The sequence below is a fragment of the Primulina tabacum genome, chromosome 18 (genome assembly GCF_025594145.1).
Source record: "Primulina tabacum isolate GXHZ01 chromosome 18, ASM2559414v2, whole genome shotgun sequence".
NCBI classification, from domain to species: domain Eukaryota; kingdom Viridiplantae; phylum Streptophyta; class Magnoliopsida; order Lamiales; family Gesneriaceae; genus Primulina; species Primulina tabacum.
In genome coordinates, this window is record NC_134567.1 from 31,556,409 (window position 1) to 31,579,013 (window position 22,605).

The following is a 22,605-nucleotide window of genomic DNA, read 5'->3' on the forward strand; positions in this document are numbered from 1 at the left end:
TATTTAATATATTTTTTAGAATTATCTATGCTATATTATTAAGTGTGAGGACATGATAATAACTACCAAGAGAGTACACCATCTTTTTCTTCCAATTTTACCCTTATATGATACTAATATTATACTTTTGTTTTTTGGTTTTTTTTTCAATTTCAACACACAATCATCCAATTTTACTCTTATATGATATTAATATTACACTTTTGTTTTAATTTTTTTTTTCAATTTCAACACAATTTTTTTTTATTTTTTTAATTTCAATAATTCAAATATCAATTTAATCCCTCTATAATTTGTCAAATTTCACTTTAGTCCATCGATAATGATAAAAAAATTGTACACACGTGTGCAGAGTAACTACTATTTAATAATTTTGTCATACGTGATATTGTGTTCAATGCCTAATCATGATAGAACCCCCAATCTCTCCATCTGTATTTCTCATAAGATTTAATATTCTAATTCCAAATATAAATTTCTAAAAATTAATTCGAAAATTATTGCTGTTCAAAATCAATTTATTTTAGCCACAAGCTTCTTCTTTGATCAGTACAAACAGTTTTTTGAGGCAAAAAAACAAAATTATATGCGAATTTTTATTCCAAAAAAAATGTATTTGTAAATAACAATGATTTAAATAATCATTTAAACTTTTTTTAATGTTTTTGCACAACGTGCATGATGACAGGTAGAATATCAAATTAAAGTGTGGAATTTAAAGGAAATACATTTTATTTTTAAAGAATGAAAATAAATGGTTCGTTAACCTTCATGTGATTTGATGAAAAATACGAAGTATTCATGATTTATTAATGATAACAGAAGAAAACGGGGGCAAAAAGAAATACAGTATGCCAATGCGAAAATGGAGGATCTTGTAAACCGAAGCTCTGTTCTGAGGGCGAGGGTAAAGGTCAGCACGAAGAAACCAATCAACGCCACCTCGACGTGGCTAAAAAGGCCGCCGCCAAAAGCCAAGGTGTCATTGGCTGTGGGCGCCGCCGTCTCCACCGTCTTCTTTCTCCGGCTTGTCGTGGAAGATCACGACAATCTCTTCATCGCCGCCGAGGCTGTTAAAGCCATTGGCATTTCTCTCCTCATCTACAAGCTTACCCAAGAGAAAACATGCGCCGGTATTATTTTAATTTATACTTCTCCATTTTAGTTTTTATTGAAGGAGATAACGAACAGACGAACTATATATTCGTTGATTAGCAGGTTGCATCATGTATTTCTAGTGTTCAGTATACTTCTGCTGTATTAACTGCTTCGGAAATATTATTTCCCCAACTGTAACCTACTACTAAATTCTGAATTCGATTGTGTAAAATATTCCATATAATGTGAAAATAGCTTGATTTTTAATTCTCTCTTTTAGTTGCTTTTCTCAAATTGACAACAAGATGATTATGTGTATTTTAGTTAGCTATTATGTTGCATGCGAATTAAAAATTGGAACTTTGGCAAGACTGAATGTATTTTTGTGGTGGAACCTATACATTTAAAAGGAAAAGGACATCTTCCCCCCCTCTTCATTTAAGGTAGCTAGTATGTGCCCCCACCCCTCAAGTTAGTCCATCCTGTATTCTTGAAACGTCTAAGTTCTTGACCAAAAAAAGAAAATATTTGTCCGTTTCCTTGATTTCCTATATTCATTTACGAATTAATGGTTGTGTGAAGTCGATTTTCGGGTTTTTGTTTACTTTTTATCGACGGATTAGCCATAGCCTCAAAGTAACACTGATCCATGTCTTGAGATGTGGTGTGTATGTGTCATGATACGTTTTTACATGCATCTTGTGTTTGCTAATTTTATTCAGTTCTCAGATCGTACATTTTTTAATTCAGGACTTTCACTCAAGTCCCAAGAGCTGACTGCTATGTTTTGAGCTGCTAGAGTCTACTGCAGTCTCTTAAAGGAATACGATATCCACACGCTACTCGATCTTGCGACATTGGCAACCACATTGTGGGTCATTTATGTGATTCATATTAAATTAAATTCAAGTTACATGGACGACGAAGACACGTTTGCCCTTTATTACGTCGTGAGTCTTGGACTAGCTTTTTTTCTTTTTTCGCTTTTGCCTTCTTAAAATATTACACTTGTGTTGTCAGTTCGATCGAACCCCTGTTGTTGATGTGTACGATGATGTTATTTATTTGCAAGGATGACTTTTCCCCGTATTATTGTTTATTTAGGTGATACCATGTGCTTTACTATCTGTTGCTATTCACCCATCGACTCAGCATCATGTTATGAACCGCATTTTATGGGTTTTTTGCGTGCACTTGGAAGCTGTTTCAGTCCTTCCTCAGCTTCATCTCATGCAAAACACTAAGGTTGTGACTTGTGAAGTTCCCATTACATTCTTAATAGTTATCAAGATTCACGTTTCGTTTCTTTGTATAGATTGTTGAAACGTTCACTGCACATTATGTATTTACCCTGGGAGTTGCCAGGTTCTTGAGCTGTGCTCATTGGGTTCTTCAGGTTTGATCATAGATTAAACTCGAGCTTTACACCCTTTGCTATAGACGCAGAGTTATCCCGACAAAATACATGTAAGAATAATATGTATCATGTTTGGTGTAAGGTATTGGACACCGGACGATTACCGACAGCGTTGGGCTATGGACTATGGCCTTCCATGGTTCTTGTATCAGAGATTGTCCAGACTTTTATATTGGTTGATTTCTGCTACTACTATGTTAAGAGGTAGGTACCAAAAAATATGATCGAGGCATGGAAACAAACTTACTTTTTGTCCCCATATAAGGAGCGACTCGATGAATTATGATAAATATTTCTCTTTGTTTTAATTGATTCAGTCTTGTTGGTGGACATCTTGTGCTGCGGCTCCCTTCCGAGGTGGTGTGAGTCTCCAATCTCCATTCTCTTTTTCTCTGGTGGCTGAGGCTCTGTTTTTTCCTGACCGACTTTTGTGATTTCATATACATTTCCAAAAACACTTACAATTGTAATGCCTAAACAATTAAGCCAACTAGAATGAAGGGAAGCTGTGAGAACGTAAATTTGAATTCTTCTTATTTGTTTGTTCATCGTGTGTAACTCTAAAACATTGCTTTCTAACGGGAGAAAGCTCTCGTTCCCGATTTTCCTGTAACTGGAACCATAATAACAACAATCAAGACTTGATTAAGTCTACCAAACTGGTCCCAAATAATAGAATTTAATTTACATTTCCTGTTGTATTATATTTTGAATTACATCTTTCTTTAATAATAGTATATTTTATTAAAAAAGGTTAAATAAATATACACACACTAAAAAAAAGGAAATTGGTATTATCTATTTATTTTAAAAATGGTATCATGTTTTTTAAAGACTACCAAGCTCCTATCTAGCGAACAGTGGAATGTATTTTGATTCATCATGAATAAGACCAGTGGCCACGAGGTTAAAACCGTAAATTTGATAAGAGATGGTGCAAACGACCTTCACGCCAAACTGTAGGGAGTTGGGAAGCAACGATTACATTCTTCTATTTCATTTTCATCGAATCTGGTTTGGGACCACTTCACTAATCCACTTATTTGAGAAAAAAAAAACAATTTATTGAACATTATTTAGTTACAAACCAAACTTTATACTTAAAAATTATTGTTTTGCACTGTTGATTTATTTATGTTTATTATATTATTATATATTATAAATTTATATATTTTTTGTTGTCTGAACATAATTCTAAATCATATTTTTTTAAATTAATGAATTATTGAATATTAAGAATTTGTGACAAAAAATTCCCTACACACATGTAATTTGACTTGTTTTTCCTACGTTTCATGTTATGCAATCTTGATCCAACGGCTCTCTCGAACGCTGTAACACGGTCCGACCGATTTCACGATGACGTCATTTCCAGCCGTTAATATCATGGCTGGCCTTTATTAATTACGACTTATTGTTTATTTCTCAAATTCCATCAGTTTGTTTCGCTTTCCCGTCTGTTGCCATTCGAGGATGAGTGAGGAATTTGATTCCTTTCAGCTCGGCACACTCGCAGGGATGGTGATATGCAGATATTTCCAATGATGCTGTGTTGATTCTTAATCTCTGCGTGAACTGATATCATATTCAACAGCTAAATTTTTTCCTCACTACATCTATTGATTACTCCAATATCTCATTGGATTGGGCTGTTACCAGAGGAAAAACGGTAGCTTGAGTTATCTGGGTTACTTTTTTTTCCATCGATCTTCGGTTTGAGTTTTTCAGTCCTTTTTTCCCCATTTGTTTCGGGTTCTTTCAGATTTTTATATCAATGAGCGTGTCTCTGAATTCTGTTTTTGTTATTTATGGGTATTAGAAAGGGAAATTTTTCCACCATATTCCTTTTTCTGTAACATTACGATCGAGAGCCTTTGCGTTTCAAAGTTCCAAGAATTTCTGATGGAGAACAATTGTTTTACCTTTTTGCGACCCTCAGCCTAATCTACTCTTCATTGATTTTCGTAGTGTCCTGTGAACACTTGCATCTACTTTTCTTTGTGTATGTAAATGTAGGAGACAGCAAACCGTGAGTGTGTGGCAGAGAGAGTGTGTAAATGTGAGTGTGTGAGAGAGACTCCTTTTATTGCGTGAGGAAGAACCCGATTCTCTGAACACCCCCCTAATAAAAAGGACCACATTCACATTTCTTTCCCCCAACTTTCCTAACAAACCCGCCCTCTCTTCTCTATGAAGATTTCCGTCCCCTCGCATTTTCTCCGTTTGTTTTCTGTTCATCTTTCACGAAACCTTGAGCTAAACTCTACTGTGTAGATACTTTTCTGCATAAAAAAGAGAGAGAATCTAAAGATCCGATGCATATTTAATTATTTATTGAGTTGAAGTGGACTCAAATTCCATCCTCGAGAAGCGGCTTTCAAGTAAATCCCGTGTGTGCACATCTCGTTTGTCACTTTTGTTAGAAGTGGACAACACTAAATGACTGAGGGCCTGCACGAGAAGATTAACTACCATCCACTAGCATTTAGCATTTTTCTAGGTATGATCGTCAAATTCGTTGGGGAAAGTACGATTAGATCCTCCATTTCGTGTTTAATTTACGGTCACTAAGCAACAAAAAGTCATAAATGGATTCTTGTCTTTATCTGCGTTATATTTTTGCTTGGTGTGTATGTCTTGAGTCTACAATACTGAGTGTTTTAATAAGCTACGTGTCTCATTATATTCTTTTTTATAACCCTTTTCTTCTTTTGGGCTGTTGTTCATGTTTTACGTGTTATCTTTTACCTTGTTAAAGTCATCTCCTTTTGTTCATTGGGGAGTTCATTTCTGGTGGTTCAGAATTCAGATTAGGACAGGAAATTTTTTTTTGTTGCTGTTCAAGTTAATTTGAATCGGAGAAGGAGAAATGGGTTCTGTTGGATTTAGTGGTGACTCTGAATCTCAGCCTAGTACTAGTAATAGCAAGAAATTAAAGTCACCCACAAAGGTAATGCCTTGGCTTATCATTAAATTTTATAAATGGTTTTGTATAATTCCTTATTTTTGTCAAATCTTGATTTTTGCAGCTTCTTGATGAATGTTGTGCTGTTAATCACGCTGCAATTCCTAGGAAGCTACGGTCTGGTGTGTGTCTTAATTTCTGATTAATTATTGTTTCAACTTCTTTTTATTCTACCCATTCGGAGTCCACTGATTTAATTGGTTCTGCATGGTGGATGTTCTGAGAAGTTTCCGGTTTCTTGCTTGGTGATGCAATTTGAATTTCTTTTTATTTTTAATGGCTTTTTTCCTTGGCAGTGTGTGATACAGTGTAGTTTTTTATCCCCTTACTTTTTTGTCCCCCCTGACGGTGTCCAACTATTGTACCCTTTTGGAAAGTAGCAATGAAGTGGACTAAATAGATTATGGAATAAAACTTATTAATTTAGGAAAAAATTTATATAATTTATATTTTTTCAAAAAAACCTCAAGTGACGAGGTCGATCACACTCCTTGTACATACTGGATCCGACCTTGCCGAGAAGGGAAGCGTGGTCGTGTCATCGTCAACAGCAAATGGTCAATGCTTTAGTTTCAATCAATTCTTTTTCCACGTTGCAGCCGTTAGGAAACGGGTCCTTGAATCTATGACCCCGGCTTTGCCAATTTCGAAGAAACAAAATCGTGGGTATGATGGAATTGAAACACTCCGGAAACGCGGGGCCAAGAAATCCAAACTGAATACGGTTAGACAATGCCGTATTTGAAACTTAAGATACATTGTACAGATCACTTAAGGATGAAAATTGATTGAAAATCGTTCCAATTACTTTCGCAGAAACAAGGACACGTCTCTAAGGATGAGAAAGAAGTGGCCGAGACCTTGTATTTGCTAGCCGACATGTTCTATGATGCAATCAAGAACGATGAGCAAGGATTGGATGTTCACCCTACGGAGACAAATTCTTTAACTTTACTAGAAATGGATAGCACCATGACTGCTGCTCAAGGTTTGAATTGTTTCTTAGTCGTCGTCCTTTCCCTTTGTGATATAAAAAAAGGCTCACAATCCCAACCTGGGTAAACAATACTTTCAAATAATGACACAAGCATCATTTACTCCAGTGTATCAATGTCATCTTTTTTAAAATCAGCAGCCTTTAGGAAGTTTCAATGGGAATTCCATTCAATTTATCCCCTCAGCATTCTTGATTCCTTATTTGTTATGACATTCTTCATCGCACTAAGCACAGATGCTGGGAAAATTGCCGGAAGAGTAACCCTTGAAGCTATCTGTCAAACATCAAAATTGGAAGACTCAACATCAAAAATTGCTCAGTTAAAATCTTTTGATGATCCTCAGCTTTCCAAGCTCCCCATTAGCAAGCAATATCCCATCCCCTTCGTTTCTGGAGATGGATCAGATTTAGTCACTGGTTCCAGGTGCATAACCAGTTCTGTCCTCCCATTTTCCTTGATTTATATGCCCTCGGTTTTGGTCTAATCTGTTATCTGATCATATAGCAGAACAAAGATGCCTGCACTAATTACAGTGCCAAGTGATTGGGGAATCACCGTGGAACAGGTATGCCTCAAGAATTCGAATATTCAGAAAATATTTCATTTATTAATAACAAACATACAATGCTGAAGATGCTCCAATATTTTCAGGCTGCAGCTCCTGGAATCCAAAATTGCCTCAGGGAGAACAAAAATAATGGTAAACTATTCAATTTGATGGAATTTTTCTCATTTACGCACTAGACTAGTTTCAAATGTGGCGGCCCTTTTTTGTATTTACACTGAATAATGGACGTATGAGCGAGTCACATGAGACCTGTTGGTTTGCGCTGTAGATTTACTTATCTGGCGTCCAAGCTTGTCTTCAACAGGAACTCAGGGCACTGAGACTCTGGAATCCTGCCCACGGTAATTTTTTGTTTCTTGGAACATATGCCATCTTCTTCTTTGTCGAATAGATGTCATGATTCTTATTTTCTTATTTCAAGATCGTCCGCTGACAAACTTCCTGCCTGGTTTGAGACTACAAATCATATCATCCAGCATCGTACACCTAAGGAAAAATTTACCAAGAATAAGGTAAGCCAGCTGCCAGCTCTGTTTTAAGATTAACTAAAAAAAAATCACCTATGGGGGCTCGACAAACTTATCTATGTATTCCTATGATCTTTAATAAATCAGCACCATTTAGTTGAGGTTGAACCAATGAGGTTGCGGAAGAGATGTTCTGCCCATGTTTACATCAGTTATTTAATTAAAGTCATGCAAGTATTAGACAGAAAGGAAGGGTTACCAGAGACACGCTTTGAACCAGGGCCCCATATAAGTATTGACTATCAAAAAAATGGGATTGATTACACTAGTGGTGATTTGTCTTCCTCTGTCAGTTCAATCCGAGATACCATTCTTTTGCATAAGAGTGTCTTTCAAGATCAGCTGCAGATCTCAAAAATACCAGTCTCGTGCTCTCCACTTATGCAGGTGAGTTCATTGGTGACAGTGTCTGATAGAATGTTTGCTCGTCATGTATGGCGGACAATTAAATTTTTTGCAGGATTCAGATTTCTTATCTTTCGCTGGACACAGTGAGGAGGCACTGAAACAATTTTTTTGCAGGATTCAGATTTCTTATCTTTGGCTGAACACAGCCGAGGAGGCGCTGAAACAATTTCGCTCTTCATTTATGCAGTCGCAAAATAATTTGGCTATGCTTTTGTCACATCCCAAGAATTGTTATTCAACGTTCCATGATCGATCTTCTTCTGTGGCCACACAGCAGGTGAATTGATTGCATCCTCCATCTCTTTAGTTTTTTTATCATTTTTTTTTAAACATTCTTCATTCAGACTTTTAGTTTGTCCTTGCCTTTTTTCTACCTCTCTTTAGCTTTTTTTATCAATTTTTTAAACATTCTTCATTCAGACGTCTAGTTTGTCCTTGCATGTTTTCTGCCTTCTACGCAAATATAAACCATAGCATGGATTACCATAATGATATGACGAAGTAATTACAATCTTGATGCCCATACTTGATACTGCCATCAAAAGTATTTTTAAATATTGGTTAAACGATACATGCATCTTCCAAAAACATGAAACAAGAAAATCCAGAATGATGTTTCCATCTGCCTCCACTATGGTGTTACTCAGCGGGCAATAATTCTTGCCTCCATTATTCCTCAAAACTCACTCTATTTATATCCATGGCTTAAAGGTGAATTGATTCTCTGTTTCGTTGACTTGTTGAAACAGCTCCTTCCATTTCATAGCAGCAGACTAGGCGACAGAGTTGCGGCTCTATTTCCAGATCAATCTCATCCTGCCGGATTTCCCACCTCATATTTACCAGACTGGAAAAATGGAGAAAGAGACTCATCTTTCTTTGTTAACTGTTCTCAGGCTCAGTCGCTTTTCCCGCACTTGCATTCTACACCTGGCTTAAAATATCATCAGTTTCCACAACAGCGGTTTAATACAATCCATCCACGACCGTCACTCTCAAATGTGAAGGGACATAGCCTACGCCTCTCTTCAGGATTCGATAGAAACAGAGCAACATGCAATCCCGGTAATATGTCACAATTGCAAATATTCTGCAACCAGCAGCATCTTTGAAGTGGATAAATGGTGTCAATCAGACTTTTCCGTGGAACAGCTCATTATTTGTCTTGTGAGTTGTGTACACTGATTCCGATTCCAGGGACTCTGGCTCCGGTAAATCGGACCTGAGAGTTTCTTCGAGTATTATTACCATTTGCTGATTTTGCGTCTTCTTTTGTATGTCCAATATAAATGAAGTGTCAATAACCACCTGACATGATCTTAGATTTACAGACTCTGCAAGGAATTTAACATCTGGCGGCCTTATTATTTTATGTATAAACATAATAATTGTGATGCCCAAATACAATCTATTATTACAATTTAGATCCTTTGATGCAGGTGATATTCCGTCTCCTACTTTTAGGCACATGAATAATACAGGTCTCTTTAAACCAAATGAGCAAACTGATACGTATCATTTGTCTACATTTATGAAACAAGAGCTGAAACATGATTGGATCCAAAGGATTTATTTAAATTAACTTAAATTTTATTCCAGAATTTAACGTAACTAGACACCCTTCTACAGTATAACATAATCAGACCATGCGTGAAATATCCCCCACTGACGGAAATCAGAGAAAGCTAATCAACCGAATTGACAAGTATTCAACCACGAAATCGCCAATTAAATAATATTTTCCGTACAAGATTCTTTACAAAGAAAGTACCAACGATTTGAAACTAAGGCAAGGAATAGGAGCACCAAAGGGGAGAATTACGGGATTGACTTTATAATATTAGGAAATAAGGCTTCATTGAGCTAATAAAACTATGCTGATTAAAAAATCTTTACTCCTGCTTCTCCAATTCCCCCATTCTCTCTATGATTGCCTGAAGAATAAAGGGAAAGAGAAATTAGTTGCTATGTTCATAGATAATCTAATTCCCAAGAAATATTGTTCGGTAAAGCACAAACCTTTCTACAATTCGGAAGAGCATGTTTAATATTGTATTTAAGTATTTACGTCCACAATGATGCATCTTATATACAATCATAATGGGGAATCAATATTGCCCGAGACCATTTCTACCTATTGGTTTAGGTAAGATATGGGAGGTATTGTACTTTGATATACATCAATGAAGCTATCAATATGTTCTCCAACTTTTAAAAGGAAAAGGAAAATTTTACCTTCTTGCTTGTTTCTTGGAGTTCCCCAGCAAGTATGAACTCGTCTAATATGAGGTAAACCTTTAAAAAATATGATAAAAAATCAGCAGGTCATGAATACACAAATGGCAAACATTATAGAATTTAAGTTCCCAGGTCAAGAATAAAAAATCATCAGGCCATGAATACACAATGGCAAACATTATAGAAATGATTTTCCTTGTGATTCTCTGTTAGTCTTTCCCAGGTTTAAAAATAAAATCATTTTCAAACAAGTAGAAACAGTAGTAAGATAAGCTTAAAATCACGGAACACTAAAACTAGATCTAACAGCTGAACATGGCTTGAACTTCTATTACAAATTAGCATAATCGATCTAGAGTGCTCACAAGTAACATCCCATCTCAGGATAACGCAATTTACGAACGAAATCTAATAATTCTACATGGCTTGGGACATTAAAGATGTACATTGCAAGAAGATATACAAAGGAAAGGTTTGTGATGTGGTGGTTGTTCCCAATGATTCAAACTGAGAAGCAATCTATGTGAGCTAACACTAGGATAGAACAGTTTTAGGTCATAAATGATTAGTAATGTTAAAAATCAGTGGTTTTGAGAAAATAAGCCAAAGTTGATCCTGACCTAAAAGTCAGCTCATAAAGCTGTCACTAACGGTACTTATTTACAAAGCAGTCACATACAATAAGGGCTCATGCATTCGTGTTATTACGCTTTTAAACAAGTACATGGTAGAAACATATGGGAGCTTTCAAGTGATTGTAAAATCAAGAAGTGTAACGAACCTTGTGGAAATTAAATACCAAATCTAGCTCGCAAACATTGCTGAAAAAATGATCCAGTATCTCCACAAATAAGTGAATACACTCCAAGTAAGCTAGCTCATTGTCGGTCATATCCACGCACAATGAGAAAAATAATCCAGCATATCGCCTGTAGATAACCTTGTGGGTTCGGAACTGCAAGAAAAAATTTGTTGATAGTGATCATCATGTGTTGTGATGGCCGAGAAGAAGACAACCCAAACAATACAAACAAAACTATTGGAATGGAAAGCCATCAGAAATCATACAAACAACTCCATATTGTGATCACAGGAACATATTGATCTCATATATGCCCTAGTTGGGAATAAACAACAGGACAACAGAATCAAAGCCCGTAATCAGCTAAAAAGGATAAGCAACAACAACAACAACAGAAATTGCTCACCTCCACAAAATTGGTATATTTGGGATCTCTATTGACAACCAATCGATGAACCTGCAATGCATATTGAACAGGGATTTAAGGATTTCGAAACTTGTGTGAGAAATTCGAAATGCTGATATAAAAGAATTACCTCGTACTCGACCTTATGCTTCTCGGATTCCTCGAGAGGTATGTAATATTTGGCCAGTCGAGTTTTTCCTTGCCTGTTCTGTAATAGTATGAATCGGATCTGCAATATTCAATGAAAAAGACAACAAATTTCACAAAAGTAGACCCAGATTAGCACAATTTCACAAAAGTAGACCCAGATTAGCAATATTTCAACAAGAAATCTGAAGAAATACAACGAAACTGCTGATGCAAAAATATTGTGGTACCATTTTGAGTAGAATGATTGAGCCCTGCAGACCGCAATTTTGCAAAATTTAGCGGAGAAGAAAGATGGCAGTCGAAAAAAAAACAAGAAACTCGATAGTCAAACGAAGGGCCGAGATTTTCGACCCTGTCTCTTAGAATTTATTGAAAAAATAAATAAAAAAAAGGAGCCGAGGTTGCTAAGCCCGGCCCATTAAAATTTTCAATAAAAAATTAAAACAAATGGCCAGTTATATTCCCAAAGACAAAAATTTATGTGAGACGATCTCACGAATCGTGATCATATTTTGTGAGATGAATATCTTATTTAAGTCATCCATGAAAAATTATTATTTTTATACCAAGAGTATTACTTTTTATTGTGAATATCGATATGGCTGACCTATCTCACAGGTAAAGATTTGTGAGATCGTTTCACAAAAACCTACTCTTTCCGAAAAATCTTTAAATTTTACTATAAATGCCCTCGGGTTTCTAGCATTTTTATTTAAAGAAAAATATTTAATAATTCTCATTTCATGCAACCTAAATACACTACCAAATTAAATTGGTTGCCTCTTACATTTTTAGCTCAAATCATATCCAATAATTAGTAGAACAAATTTATAAAAACTGTGATAATTATGATCTCACATATAGATATAACAATTCAAATACTAATAATATATTTTAAAAAACGTTTTCTAAAATTCATATAAAGATATATAATCAATAATAACATTCTAAAAAATAATTTAATAGATATATAGAGCTATTAGATTTTAAATAAATAAAAAAATACGTAGAGAAAATTTGGTGCATAGTTTTATCAAGAATTGTTAGAAAATATATAATTAGAATGGATAGTCGATGGGATCTCATAAAATGATTATAAATCTCAAGTTTGTCAAGCGAATCTAATTGTATTAATGTCTAGAATTGCTTAAATTTTTTTTATTTCAAACTTCATTATTATTACCATTATTGTATTGTAATAGTAAAAACAATGACAAAAGACGAGAATAATTAGTTCACACTTTGTTCAAGAAATCAATGTTGATACATTGAGTTTGTAGAAGCCAAAAGTTCAGCCACTCTATCCTTTGAGTGCTCTGTCACTATATCTTTAAACACTTGCACTCTAAAAGCTCCGTCAAAGCTTCTTGAAGGTAATTCCTATACTGACGGTAATGCTCATACAACCCTCCATCCATCGCTACAACCGTTCTTTCTCCAAAAAACGAGCCCCTTTAATTTGTATCTCCCTCCATTTTCTGTTCTGCGTGTTAGACGCCCACCACGCTTTGCAATCGTCTCACACACGTCTATCACGATCTTTCTTGAACTCGGGTTCAGATTTTCCTGACATCGAGTCATGAAATATCATCATGGTAGAGTGAATGAACTCGTGAATGAAAACTACTTCGAATTTACCCCGTACACTTCTTGTAGAATTGATCCAACGACTTCAAAATATTTGGAAGAATCTGTTGGACTTATGTATTGGGCATGAAACATATATTTATTAAAAATTTAACAAATAATATAAAGTTCAAAAAAATTGTCTTTGCATGATTTATATCTATTTTAGTATTAGCGAAGACCAAGGACTATTTAGTTTATTTTATTTTATTTTATTGTTAAACTCTTGATGGGCTTATCGCGGACACAATGCCAATAATCCAATATTGAGGTGGATAACGTAATTGGGCTTTAAATTTAGGGAGGCCGACGTTCGTAACCACTATATAATTGTCGCCAGTCCACCGCGCTTTTAATTTCGTATCCCCTTTGGTTCGCTAGGGTTTTAATCCTTTTGTTCGGATACAAATTAATTTGCGCGAACATCCGAAATTGAACGTAGTAAAGAGGAGAATTAACAAATGACGACAAACGATTCGAAAGAAACTTCGAGTCGGAATCAGAACCCTAGAATCACTTGGGAAGGATGCAGTGTCTTGCTCGATATTAACGGCGGCGATCGCGTTCTCTTCTCTCGCCTCACGGCCGGCTCGTAAGACTTTCACTTCGAGTAATTTATCTTTGGGTAACATGTATTAAAATGCGATTTTTGTTCGGTTGAATTCTTATATGGTAATTTGCAGGAAAATAAAAATCGGGAACAAGAATTGCTCGCTGCAGCCTTTGATTGGGTGCCCTTTTGGGTCTTCGTTTCAAGTGGAGGTTGGGGATGATGGGCCCTTTCTATCCCGGATATTTCCATCTTCAGAAGGTTTTTGTTAGTAGGTTTTCAAGTCCTCAAAACTTAGTCAAATGCTTCCGAAATACTTTTCAGAGCGGTTGATTCCTAACGGTCATTTTTACGGCTATCAGATTTAATCCACATTCTCGTGGTTATCTCATCTCTATATTGACCGCGTGACTGTAAAGGGACGCTCGGGCCATGAAGGCCGTTAGAGCAACACCAGAATCTTATATTTTTGTGATACACTCGAAAAATTGGTTAAATGTGACAGTTAAATTTGTTAAATCAGAGAAAAAAAGTTCTCTGTTCCACAAGTGGAATGGGTTATGGGCGTGCTCATTTGTTGCACATGTTTAAATAACTGCTGATCACCTTTTGAGACATCATTAGTTGCTTAACTTGAAGAACATGCATTTCTATTGCTGATGCTCTGATTGATTGATCTTTCATAGGTGATAATCTTCAAGAGAACATTGTTTCTCAAATTACGGAGGAGATCAGAGATAACCGAGCAATAATTGACAATAACACAGCCCAGAGTCTCTCTGGTGAAGATATCGAGGAGATGCAAAGGTTTGTCTTTCTTATATCTTTGCTATATTTCTGCATTGTATTCGTAGATTGGAACAGACGCATCGAACTACCTGTTACCTTTTCATCTATAGGACCTTTTTTCAAACTTTACCTATCAATGTATTACTCTATGTTATCTTATTGCATTTGACTATCCGTTCAATATCCATTTCTACTTTTTGCAGAAAGGGAGCAACTGGGGATGACATTGTTGAAGCTCTTATTGCAAACAGTGCAACATTTGAGAAGAAAACTGCATTTTCACAGGTGCTTATTTCTCGTGTGATTCAGAATTTAAACTAGAAATGAACTTAAACCATATCTTTTTGCAGGAAAAGTATAGGATCAAGAAGCAAAAAAAATATGCACCGAGGGTACTTCTCAGACGCCCTTTTGCACGAAGGTTGACTTGTCTTCTGGACTCTGTGTGTGTCTTTTTGTTAGAGTGATATATAATTTTTATTACACAAATATTTATATTATATCATATTAAACTATTACCATTTTGTTGATAAATTAATATTTTATATAATAATCCTATAATTTCGTTAGTTTTATTGTTTTACATAAACCATTTTTTAATATCTATATATATATATATTGTAAATAAATAGGTTACTTTTATGAATATATAAGCATTTAATTAGTTATTCGATTTTGTATGTATGGAATCTAATATTTATTCTTCTATTTGTTCCTTTATTTTAAATGTTAAAATCTTCTAATATATTTTTATGAATAATTTAAATAATTTATTTGCTCATTTAATTATCATTATATTATTATATTATATCATTATTATTATTGAATTCTTTCTATTTTTTAATTGGTTACTTAGATTTATCTGTAAAGGTAAATAGTTATTAGGTAATATTTACACATGTCTTTAAGTTTATATTTTTTTAAATTTTAATTGTATAACTATTAGAAGTTTTTTAAACACCTCAAAATATTTGGGGTGTTACATAGTTGATATCGATGCTTTAAATAGATTGTTGAGATTCAAGCAAACCAAGAACCTTGCAATTTTTTTCGAGCACTAGTTTTCAATTAAAATCGAAAACAAAAAGTATTTTGGTTATGATGCATTTTCTGTTTAAAAGTTGCTCACTAATTCTCTTGATCTTTTGTGATGCTTCTTTTTTAGCTAAATAGTTCTCTTGAATTATGATTAATTATTTATACCGCTTATTTCGGTATACCCTTACACTGTATCTTGTTCCTTACAGCATATGCGAAGCATACTTCAAGAAACATGCCGAGAAAATTGGGTAAATATCTGTTTTGCTGCAGAATTGGATTATTATAGTGAAAGAGACCTTAATAATGTCTTTTGATTTTCCAAATGAAAATATTTAGTTTTTGTTTTTTTCATATTGATTCATGGAATTTTAGGTAGATTGAAATATTAACTCTTTCTTAAGATTATCTCATCTCACAACAAACACACTTTTAATCGTAAAGTTGCCCAACAATGGTAATGTTTCTTGGCATTTCAAGAGAGGGATACTTGGATTGGTTGCGACTTATAACAATGGCATATAATGATCACATCTGAATATTTTTGTTCTGTAACTTCTTGTGTTTGTCGATATCTTCTCCAATCTCTCGTCCCGTCATCAATCAATCACCTTTAAGGTGCCATGACCCATGAGTTACTGGGAACTAAATGTATTCATATGCCTTGTACACTCCACAATGTATATTTTGTTAAAACTAGAGAAACCAATTAGCAATCGATTAATGATCATGCTTCTCTGGTCCAAATTTGATTAAAGCTCACAAGGCATGTGTGTAGGCTCATGGCTCATTGAGGCTCTGCCTTTGCACCTCGACACAAGGTAAGGTGCATTACTTTAATGAAGCCAGCACCTTAACAATAAACCTCAAGTCTTTGGGTACTCTGCACTGTAAAGGTTCAAGACCATGTAAATCAGTGATGAAATGCAAGATCATGTACATCTATTTTTGCTTCTATACTAATGAACAATATTTAGTATTCTTTGATAATTTGTCAAGTTCATTTTGCTTTATAAGAGAGAGAATTTTTTTCCGATGTTTATATTTTAGCATATCATTATTTCATGCATGTCTCTTCAATCAAAAGCGCACCTCATTTTGTTCTGGTTTCTGAGTCTGGGATACTTATAAGGCTTAGTGCGCCTTGCGCTTCTGATAACTATTGTCTGATCAATACTTGGCTGTTATAGTTGACTGTCCTGGAACTTTTTCACGCCGTTGAACCATCCATGATGTATTCCAAGCCAAACTAGAAGTCATCTTGGTGGTTGGTTGCCCAATTGACATTATTGATCTCTGTTCCTTTTTTAGATTTGACCTTTTCCCAACATCTCTTGTTTGAGTCAGGGCTGTGAGCAATTAAATGCTTTAAGTGCTTAAGAAGGATTGAGTTTTACTGTCTATAATTTCCAGGTTTTTGCGGGTGGACACTTTATCTCTTCTGCTTTCCTTGGCTAATGTTACTGCCCGTTCGGATGTTCTTGTAGTGGATATGCTTGGAGGAATCATTACTGGTGCTGTTGCAGAGCGCTTGGGAGGTACCTGATTTCTTTAGTTGAAGTGAATTTGTTCCTTCAAAATTTTTGTAAAATTATCCGTAGAGATAATGTGCTGGCCATATTTTACAATTAAGACGAACATAAAAAGTGTTTTTTCAAGCGAAGCTTTCATGCTTCTAAAAATTTTCTTTACACGTTTTAAAGATTGTGCACATAGTTGCTGCAACTAGTTTGATATATTTCAATGAGGGACCTGTGTCTGATCGATGATGTTAACATGGTAGATGTACTGTTTTGAATCTGGTATGTGCTGTATAGATGGACAGGACTAGCTAACACGCTATTATGACACCGACTGGATTACCACAGAAGATTTGATATAGTAGGTAACTTTTGCTGTTGTGTTTTGCGATAGCAGGAACAGGTTATGTTTGCAGTACATACAGAGGAGTAAAGCCACACCCTATCAATATTGTGCAAATGTTCAATTTCTGTGATGATACATGCAGAAGGTAGATGTCTATAGTGTTGGGATATATTTATCATTTTTCTATTTTGCACTACATGCAAAGGGACTTATTCTTGTAGCTGGAAATACTGTTGAAGCAGTTCTTTAACCATGGTATAATTCGATGTAAGAAAAAAATGAACCTGTCTTGTGCTTCCTTTGTCCAGGATTGTCCACTCTTCATTGGCTGAATTATGTTCATCAGATGGTGCAACTCCATTATCAACCGAGCAGCTTGAAGATGCCTGTGATGCCAGGAGTCAACAAAATGTTGGCAACACCTTTGATTTTTTGATTCAATCAGCTTGTAATTTTGAGCTAACTATAAAAGGTATTGATATGCAGGAAGAATCTTTGTCTGCTTCAGTGATAGATTCGGTCAGCATGGATGAAAGCTGTAATGGAAATATTGACAATGTAACAAACATGGACCGTCCTCCAAAACTTTGTAAAAGCGTGAAGGCTGGTGAAAGAGCACCACTGGAGGTCATCAATGCTTGGAAAGAAAACGGATTTTCCAGGTCAGTGCACATTTCAGTTGCGCTCTCTTTTATATAATGTGAAGTTATTTTGACATTTCAAAAGGTTTTTAATTCTGTCACTTTTTGTCTTCTATTTTTAGTATGATAATTGCTGCTCCAGACTTGGATGCTTGGAGCATTGGGAAAGAACTCTTACCACTTTTATCCTATTCAGCTCCATTTGTGATTTATCACCAGTATCTCCAGGTACTTTTTTTTAATCGGTTGGCTCTGCATCAGTAATATATTTTCACCTGCTTGAAATGCTTAAGCGATTGTCCATACCTTCAAATATATAAGTTATAATTCAATTCATGGCATTTTTTATGTACATTCCGTAATATAAATTGGTTTAAGCTACATGCTTGATCAAAGACCTGAATAATTTCACAATTTTCTTTTTGCAGCCTCTAGCCACATGTCTGCACAATCTGCAGATCGAAAAAATGGCCATCAACTTGCAAATATCGGAACCTTGGCTACGTGAATACCAGGTTTATGTGATCTTCCATGGTCATTAATTTTTGGAATGTGTATCTGCAAAGTTGCCTTTTGCTTTTGACGTAACATTTCTTTAAGAGAAGTGTGACGAAAAGTATCCGTTATTTTTGTGGCTATTATATCATTGGGCTAATTTGTTTAAATTTCTACATAATGCAATCGTCCAATACGTTTAGAGAAGAGTGAAGGAGAAGGCCTATTTTTGTACATTTAGCCGTTACTTACCAGCAAATAGCATTTCCAAAAACAAATATGCCAATTTGATGGTGGTAAAAATAGCAATCAACCCTATGTCTCGTAGTCGGTTGTCAGCTCTTTGTTTGTCTCAGAACCTATTTACTCTATGTTGTGTATTTTAAAAAATTACTGTTATGAACACCATCCATAGGATAGTCTCTGCTACTTTGTTTATTACAAACATATGTGTTTTCCCCCGCATTACTGATTTCTAAACGCTGCTAAAATGCAGGTTCTTCCATCAAGAACTCATCCGCATATGCAGATGAGCTCCTTTGGAGGCTTTGTACTGAGTGGCACACGGATAACTGGTGGTGATCAACCCCAATTGCATTAACTTATTTCTATCAACTCAGTGAGATTGATTGCTTTGTTGACCTTAAAATCATGAAACCCGTTTATTTGTTATCAGTGTGTACCTCAGAAGGTACCCTTTTTTAAGTTATTATTATTAAGGGTTAACCAAATGCAAATTGATTTGGTTTTGAATGAAACCCCGAGCCGGACCTGACTTGTTGATTTATATTGTTTAAATAACAAACCAAACGTCCAAATCAAATTAATTAAAAACAAAGTCTAGTATTTTGGGTTTGTATGGTTCGACATTTTGGCAAATGAAACATTTTTATTATTCTTAATTATAATTTTAAATATAAATTTTGTAATGAGCTGTTATAATAAAATAATATATACGTTTGGTTTTACTTTTGAGATATTGTCATTTTTTAATCATCATTATCAATAAATTAATTTTTCTATTCTATAAAATTTTATATTTACAGAATTGGTTCGATTTACATAGTCGATTTAAAAAATGATCGATTAAACACAATCCAACATGATGGTTTCGTTTGATTTAATTTATGACCGCTCTTTTTCTATAGTTGATTCATGTCTAATTATTTCATACATCTGCTACGATGGATGGTTAAATACATAGGTCGATATTTATCCTCTTCGTTCCAAATGCTCAAATGAAAATTTTCCAAGTGGGAGGAAAGTTTGTTATGATTGGATTTTAAATTTCATATCTCGTCCCACGTTCAACTATGTTATCAAGTGACATAAATTTTTTTACAGAAAAATAATGATTAATTGGAACAAAATAATCGTCGACAGCAGGGTTCGAACCTGCGCGGGCAGAGCCCAACAGATTTCAAGTCTGTCTCCTTAACCACTCGGACATATCGACCTTGCGTAAGCTAATCGACTGCCAAATTATTTTTATAATATTATTTAGCGTGTTTTTTTCCAGAACTTGAAGCCTCCGTCGGGTGAAATAGGCCGCATATAATCCACGATGAGTGGAAGGATGAAACGTGACAGCCGTATGGTTGATGTTTGTCAAAGTGGCATGCAACTTTCCGGAAAAAGGGGAATTGCGGGAATTGGGTACGTTTTTTCACATTTTATGGGGAGCTCTACTTTGAGCATTCAATTTAAGAGAGCATAATCAACAAAAGAGTTTTTGGGTTTTTTTAGTGTCGTGAGAGGTTCGCTTCGGTGTAATTCACATCGAGTTGGACCTTTCGAGCTGGGGATCATTTAAAGTTTGGATTCCCCGTGGCTTTCACGGCAACAATGTTGTCATGGACGATTCTTGAATATGGGGACCAAATGAAAGCTGTGAATCAATTGGAACCAGCTCGAGATTCACTCAAGTGGGTCACAGAGTACCTCGTAAATGTTCATCCATCTCATGATGTCCTCTACATTCAGGTTTGTTAAATCTTTTCCTCAATCGGAGGGCTTAAATTCGTTGTAGGTTTAACACATATATATCCCCCAAGCCTTGTAAGGTTCTTGATATGTGTTACACACCATAACTGTGAGAGAACTTGGTTAATATGAGTTTGTGTTTCAATTAGAGGAAAACGAGGTACTTGGATAAACAAAGTTTTGACGTAGTGTTGTGAAAGTTCATTTAATAGATAGTTATTCATTTTCCAACTATATTTTGACAAAAACAGCAGAGAAAGCAAGCGTGGTTTAACTTGTGAAATCTCAATTTTCACAAATCTTGAGAGCTGTTTTTTTAGTAGAGGGACACCCAAGTAATGTTCTCACTTGGTAACATTTTTTTCAGATGGGCAATCCTAAGCTAGATCATAGGTGTTGGGCTCGACCCGAAAATATGACAAAGCAACGACCTTTAGCACAGGTCGATGCTTCTGCCCCTGGAACTGAGGTTGCCGCTGAAACAGCAGCAACTCTGGCTTCAGCATCTCAAGTATTCAAGGACATCGACTCTTCATATTCCAGTTTACTTCTATGGCATGCTAAACAATTGTTCACATTTTCCGGCCGAGGTAAAGAATCTTACAGCATCAGCATTCCCAATGTGCAAAATTTTTATAATTCTACCAGCTACAGGGATGAGCTCTTGTGGGCAGCTAGTTGGCGCTATCATGCGACTGGGGAGAGATTCTATTTCGAATACGTGACAGGGAAAAATGGCGAAGATTTCGCTGATTGGGTAGCTGGGATGACAAGCTGGCTGGTGCTCAGGTATTATTTCATGCGTCGAGTAATATCTAGAAATATTGTAGTTTGATAAAAAGGGTTTTTCCCTTGCTTCTAAAATGAAAGAGAACACATATACACGTCGAGTTGGGAAGCAATTCTTTTATGTCATGTTTCATTTTAGCTTGGTGCAAACCATTTTCTGGGAAATTGAGACTTGAATGGCAAATTGACAAATTCAACGAGTGCTTTGTGCAGGTAATGCTGTCAAGGGTTAATTTTTTGGGTCCGAAGATTTTTTAAAATTCTAAAATTCTCCGTAAGTATAGGAAGTCTGCAGAGGCTGTCATGTGCAATCTTTTACCTGGTTCACCCACAGGCACAGCAAGTAAAACTAACAGTAAGATTTCTTCTTACTTCATTCCCAACTCACATTCTCATACGTGAACTTGAAAGTTTCCATTTTCCTTACATTAAGTTTGTAAATGCAGTAGGTTTAATATGGATAAACGAATGGAACACTCTTCAGCATCCGGTGGCATTGGCTTTTCTAGCTGTGCTTTATAGCGATTGCATGCTTACTTCTCGAACTACAAAGATTTATTGCAGTGGAAGTTATTTTACGCCCTTGGACAATGAATTTGAAATTTGTTTAGTCTTTGTATTTTGTGTATGATTGAAGGTCATTTTGCAAAAATTCTTTGAAGAAAGGTCGTAAAAAAAATGTTTGACCAAGGTCATCTTTCAAACTATCCCTGATTTATTTGGAAGCTACACAGTATAATAATGACGACAGTTGTTGTTCCTTTGACAATAGATCATTCACAGTGCTCCGTGCTTGTATATCTTTTCACATCTTATGGTTTTCCACAGGTTGAATATGTCCTAGGAAACAAATCCTATGAACATGAGTTATCTCGTGGGATACGGGGATAAGTATCCACAATATGTTCACCATAGAGGAGCCTCGATTCTGGCAGATGCTACAACTGGCTACAAAGACGGTTTCAAGTGGCTTGACTAGGATGATCCGAATCCTAATGACGCAAATAGAGCACTTGTTGGTGGTCCTTTTATCAACGACTCGTATATTGATATGAGAAACAACTCGAAGCTGGGAGAACTGAGCACGCAATGCAGCACTGTAATTGTTGGGCTTCTTTCTAGTTTGGTTACCACATCATCTGTGGTTCTATCGTTCACTTGATGAAATTTGAGGTACAAAGTTGATATTTTTACAAAAACTATGTATAAAATTTGAATTTTTTCAGCGACTCTTTTAGCCTACCTTTCGCG

General features: G+C 35.5%; 4 protein-coding genes, 1 non-coding gene and 1 pseudogene across 21 annotated transcripts; 4 read left to right on the top strand and 2 right to left on the bottom strand.

Moving 5' to 3' along the window:
• The first annotated feature begins 693 nt into the window (after positions 1-693).
• LOC142533202 (uncharacterized) lies at positions 694-2,723 on the top strand (annotated as a pseudogene).
• Positions 2,724-3,955: 1,232 nt separating this feature from the next.
• LOC142532828 (uncharacterized) lies at positions 3,956-9,534 on the top strand. 6 transcript variants are annotated; one of them, XM_075639326.1, is made up of 14 exons: positions 3,956-4,184; positions 4,278-5,465; positions 5,545-5,602; positions 6,080-6,204; positions 6,297-6,468; positions 6,712-6,901; positions 6,983-7,043; positions 7,130-7,178; positions 7,315-7,387; positions 7,468-7,558; positions 7,661-7,960; positions 8,034-8,064; positions 8,128-8,258; positions 8,731-9,534. In XM_075639326.1, the coding sequence occupies exons 2-14, from the start codon at positions 5,385-5,387 to the stop codon at positions 9,091-9,093; spliced, it is 1,725 nt and encodes a 574-aa protein (XP_075495441.1). In that variant the 5' UTR covers positions 3,956-4,184; positions 4,278-5,384; the 3' UTR covers positions 9,094-9,534. The 6 variants fall into 6 exon arrangements, 5 of the variants coding, with proteins under 5 accessions (XP_075495441.1, XP_075495442.1, XP_075495444.1 ...); XM_075639327.1 differs by having other exon boundaries at positions 5,318-5,465; XM_075639329.1 differs by lacking the exon at positions 3,956-4,184 and having other exon boundaries at positions 4,198-5,015; positions 5,318-5,465.
• Positions 9,535-9,679: 145 nt separating this feature from the next.
• Positions 9,680-11,926, bottom strand: LOC142532829 (AP-2 complex subunit sigma). Of its 2 annotated transcripts, XM_075639332.1 has the most exons (7): positions 11,805-11,926; positions 11,558-11,656; positions 11,428-11,478; positions 11,001-11,174; positions 10,217-10,276; positions 9,863-9,915; positions 9,680-9,813 (listed from the first exon to the last, which is right to left on the bottom strand). In XM_075639332.1, exons 1-6 carry the CDS (start codon positions 11,805-11,807, stop codon positions 9,874-9,876), a joined length of 429 nt encoding a protein of 142 aa, XP_075495447.1. In that variant the 5' UTR covers positions 11,808-11,926; the 3' UTR covers positions 9,680-9,813; positions 9,863-9,873. The 2 variants fall into 2 exon arrangements, with proteins under 2 accessions (XP_075495447.1, XP_075495446.1); XM_075639331.1 differs by having other exon boundaries at positions 9,680-9,915.
• Positions 11,927-13,569: 1,643 nt separating this feature from the next.
• LOC142532776 (uncharacterized) lies at positions 13,570-19,492 on the top strand. Of its 4 annotated transcripts, XM_075639220.1 has the most exons (14): positions 13,575-13,795; positions 13,887-14,014; positions 14,440-14,560; positions 14,746-14,827; positions 14,893-14,963; positions 15,790-15,831; positions 16,994-17,118; positions 17,495-17,591; positions 17,755-17,857; positions 17,933-18,108; positions 18,210-18,315; positions 18,516-18,602; positions 19,079-19,201; positions 19,348-19,492. In XM_075639220.1, exons 1-13 carry the CDS (start codon positions 13,665-13,667, stop codon positions 19,181-19,183), a joined length of 1,374 nt encoding a protein of 457 aa, XP_075495335.1. In that variant the 5' UTR covers positions 13,575-13,664; the 3' UTR covers positions 19,184-19,201; positions 19,348-19,492. The 4 variants fall into 4 exon arrangements, with proteins under 4 accessions (XP_075495337.1, XP_075495335.1, XP_075495334.1 ...); XM_075639222.1 differs by lacking the exon at positions 19,348-19,492 and having other exon boundaries at positions 13,570-13,795; positions 13,887-14,024; positions 19,079-19,340; XM_075639219.1 differs by lacking the exon at positions 19,348-19,492 and having other exon boundaries at positions 19,079-19,340.
• Positions 19,493-19,956: 464 nt separating this feature from the next.
• Positions 19,957-20,038, bottom strand: TRNAS-UGA (transfer RNA serine (anticodon UGA)). The gene has a single exon. It is a non-coding gene; the product is annotated as a tRNA-Ser (tRNA).
• A 56-nt stretch (positions 20,039-20,094) lies between these two features.
• Positions 20,095-22,477, top strand: LOC142532219 (endoglucanase 10-like). Of its 8 annotated transcripts, none has more exons than XR_012816538.1 (6): positions 20,095-20,238; positions 20,329-20,565; positions 20,933-21,155; positions 21,240-21,354; positions 21,568-21,709; positions 21,801-22,171. XR_012816538.1 is itself a non-coding variant. In XM_075638518.1 (6 exons), exons 2-6 carry the CDS (start codon positions 20,428-20,430, stop codon positions 21,983-21,985), a joined length of 732 nt encoding a protein of 243 aa, XP_075494633.1. In that variant the 5' UTR covers positions 20,095-20,238; positions 20,329-20,427; the 3' UTR covers positions 21,986-22,172. The 8 variants fall into 8 exon arrangements, 6 of the variants coding, with proteins under 6 accessions (XP_075494633.1, XP_075494636.1, XP_075494632.1 ...); XM_075638518.1 differs by having other exon boundaries at positions 21,639-21,709; positions 21,801-22,172; XR_012816537.1 differs by having other exon boundaries at positions 20,933-21,354; positions 21,801-22,165.
• The last annotated feature ends 128 nt before the right edge of the window (positions 22,478-22,605 follow it).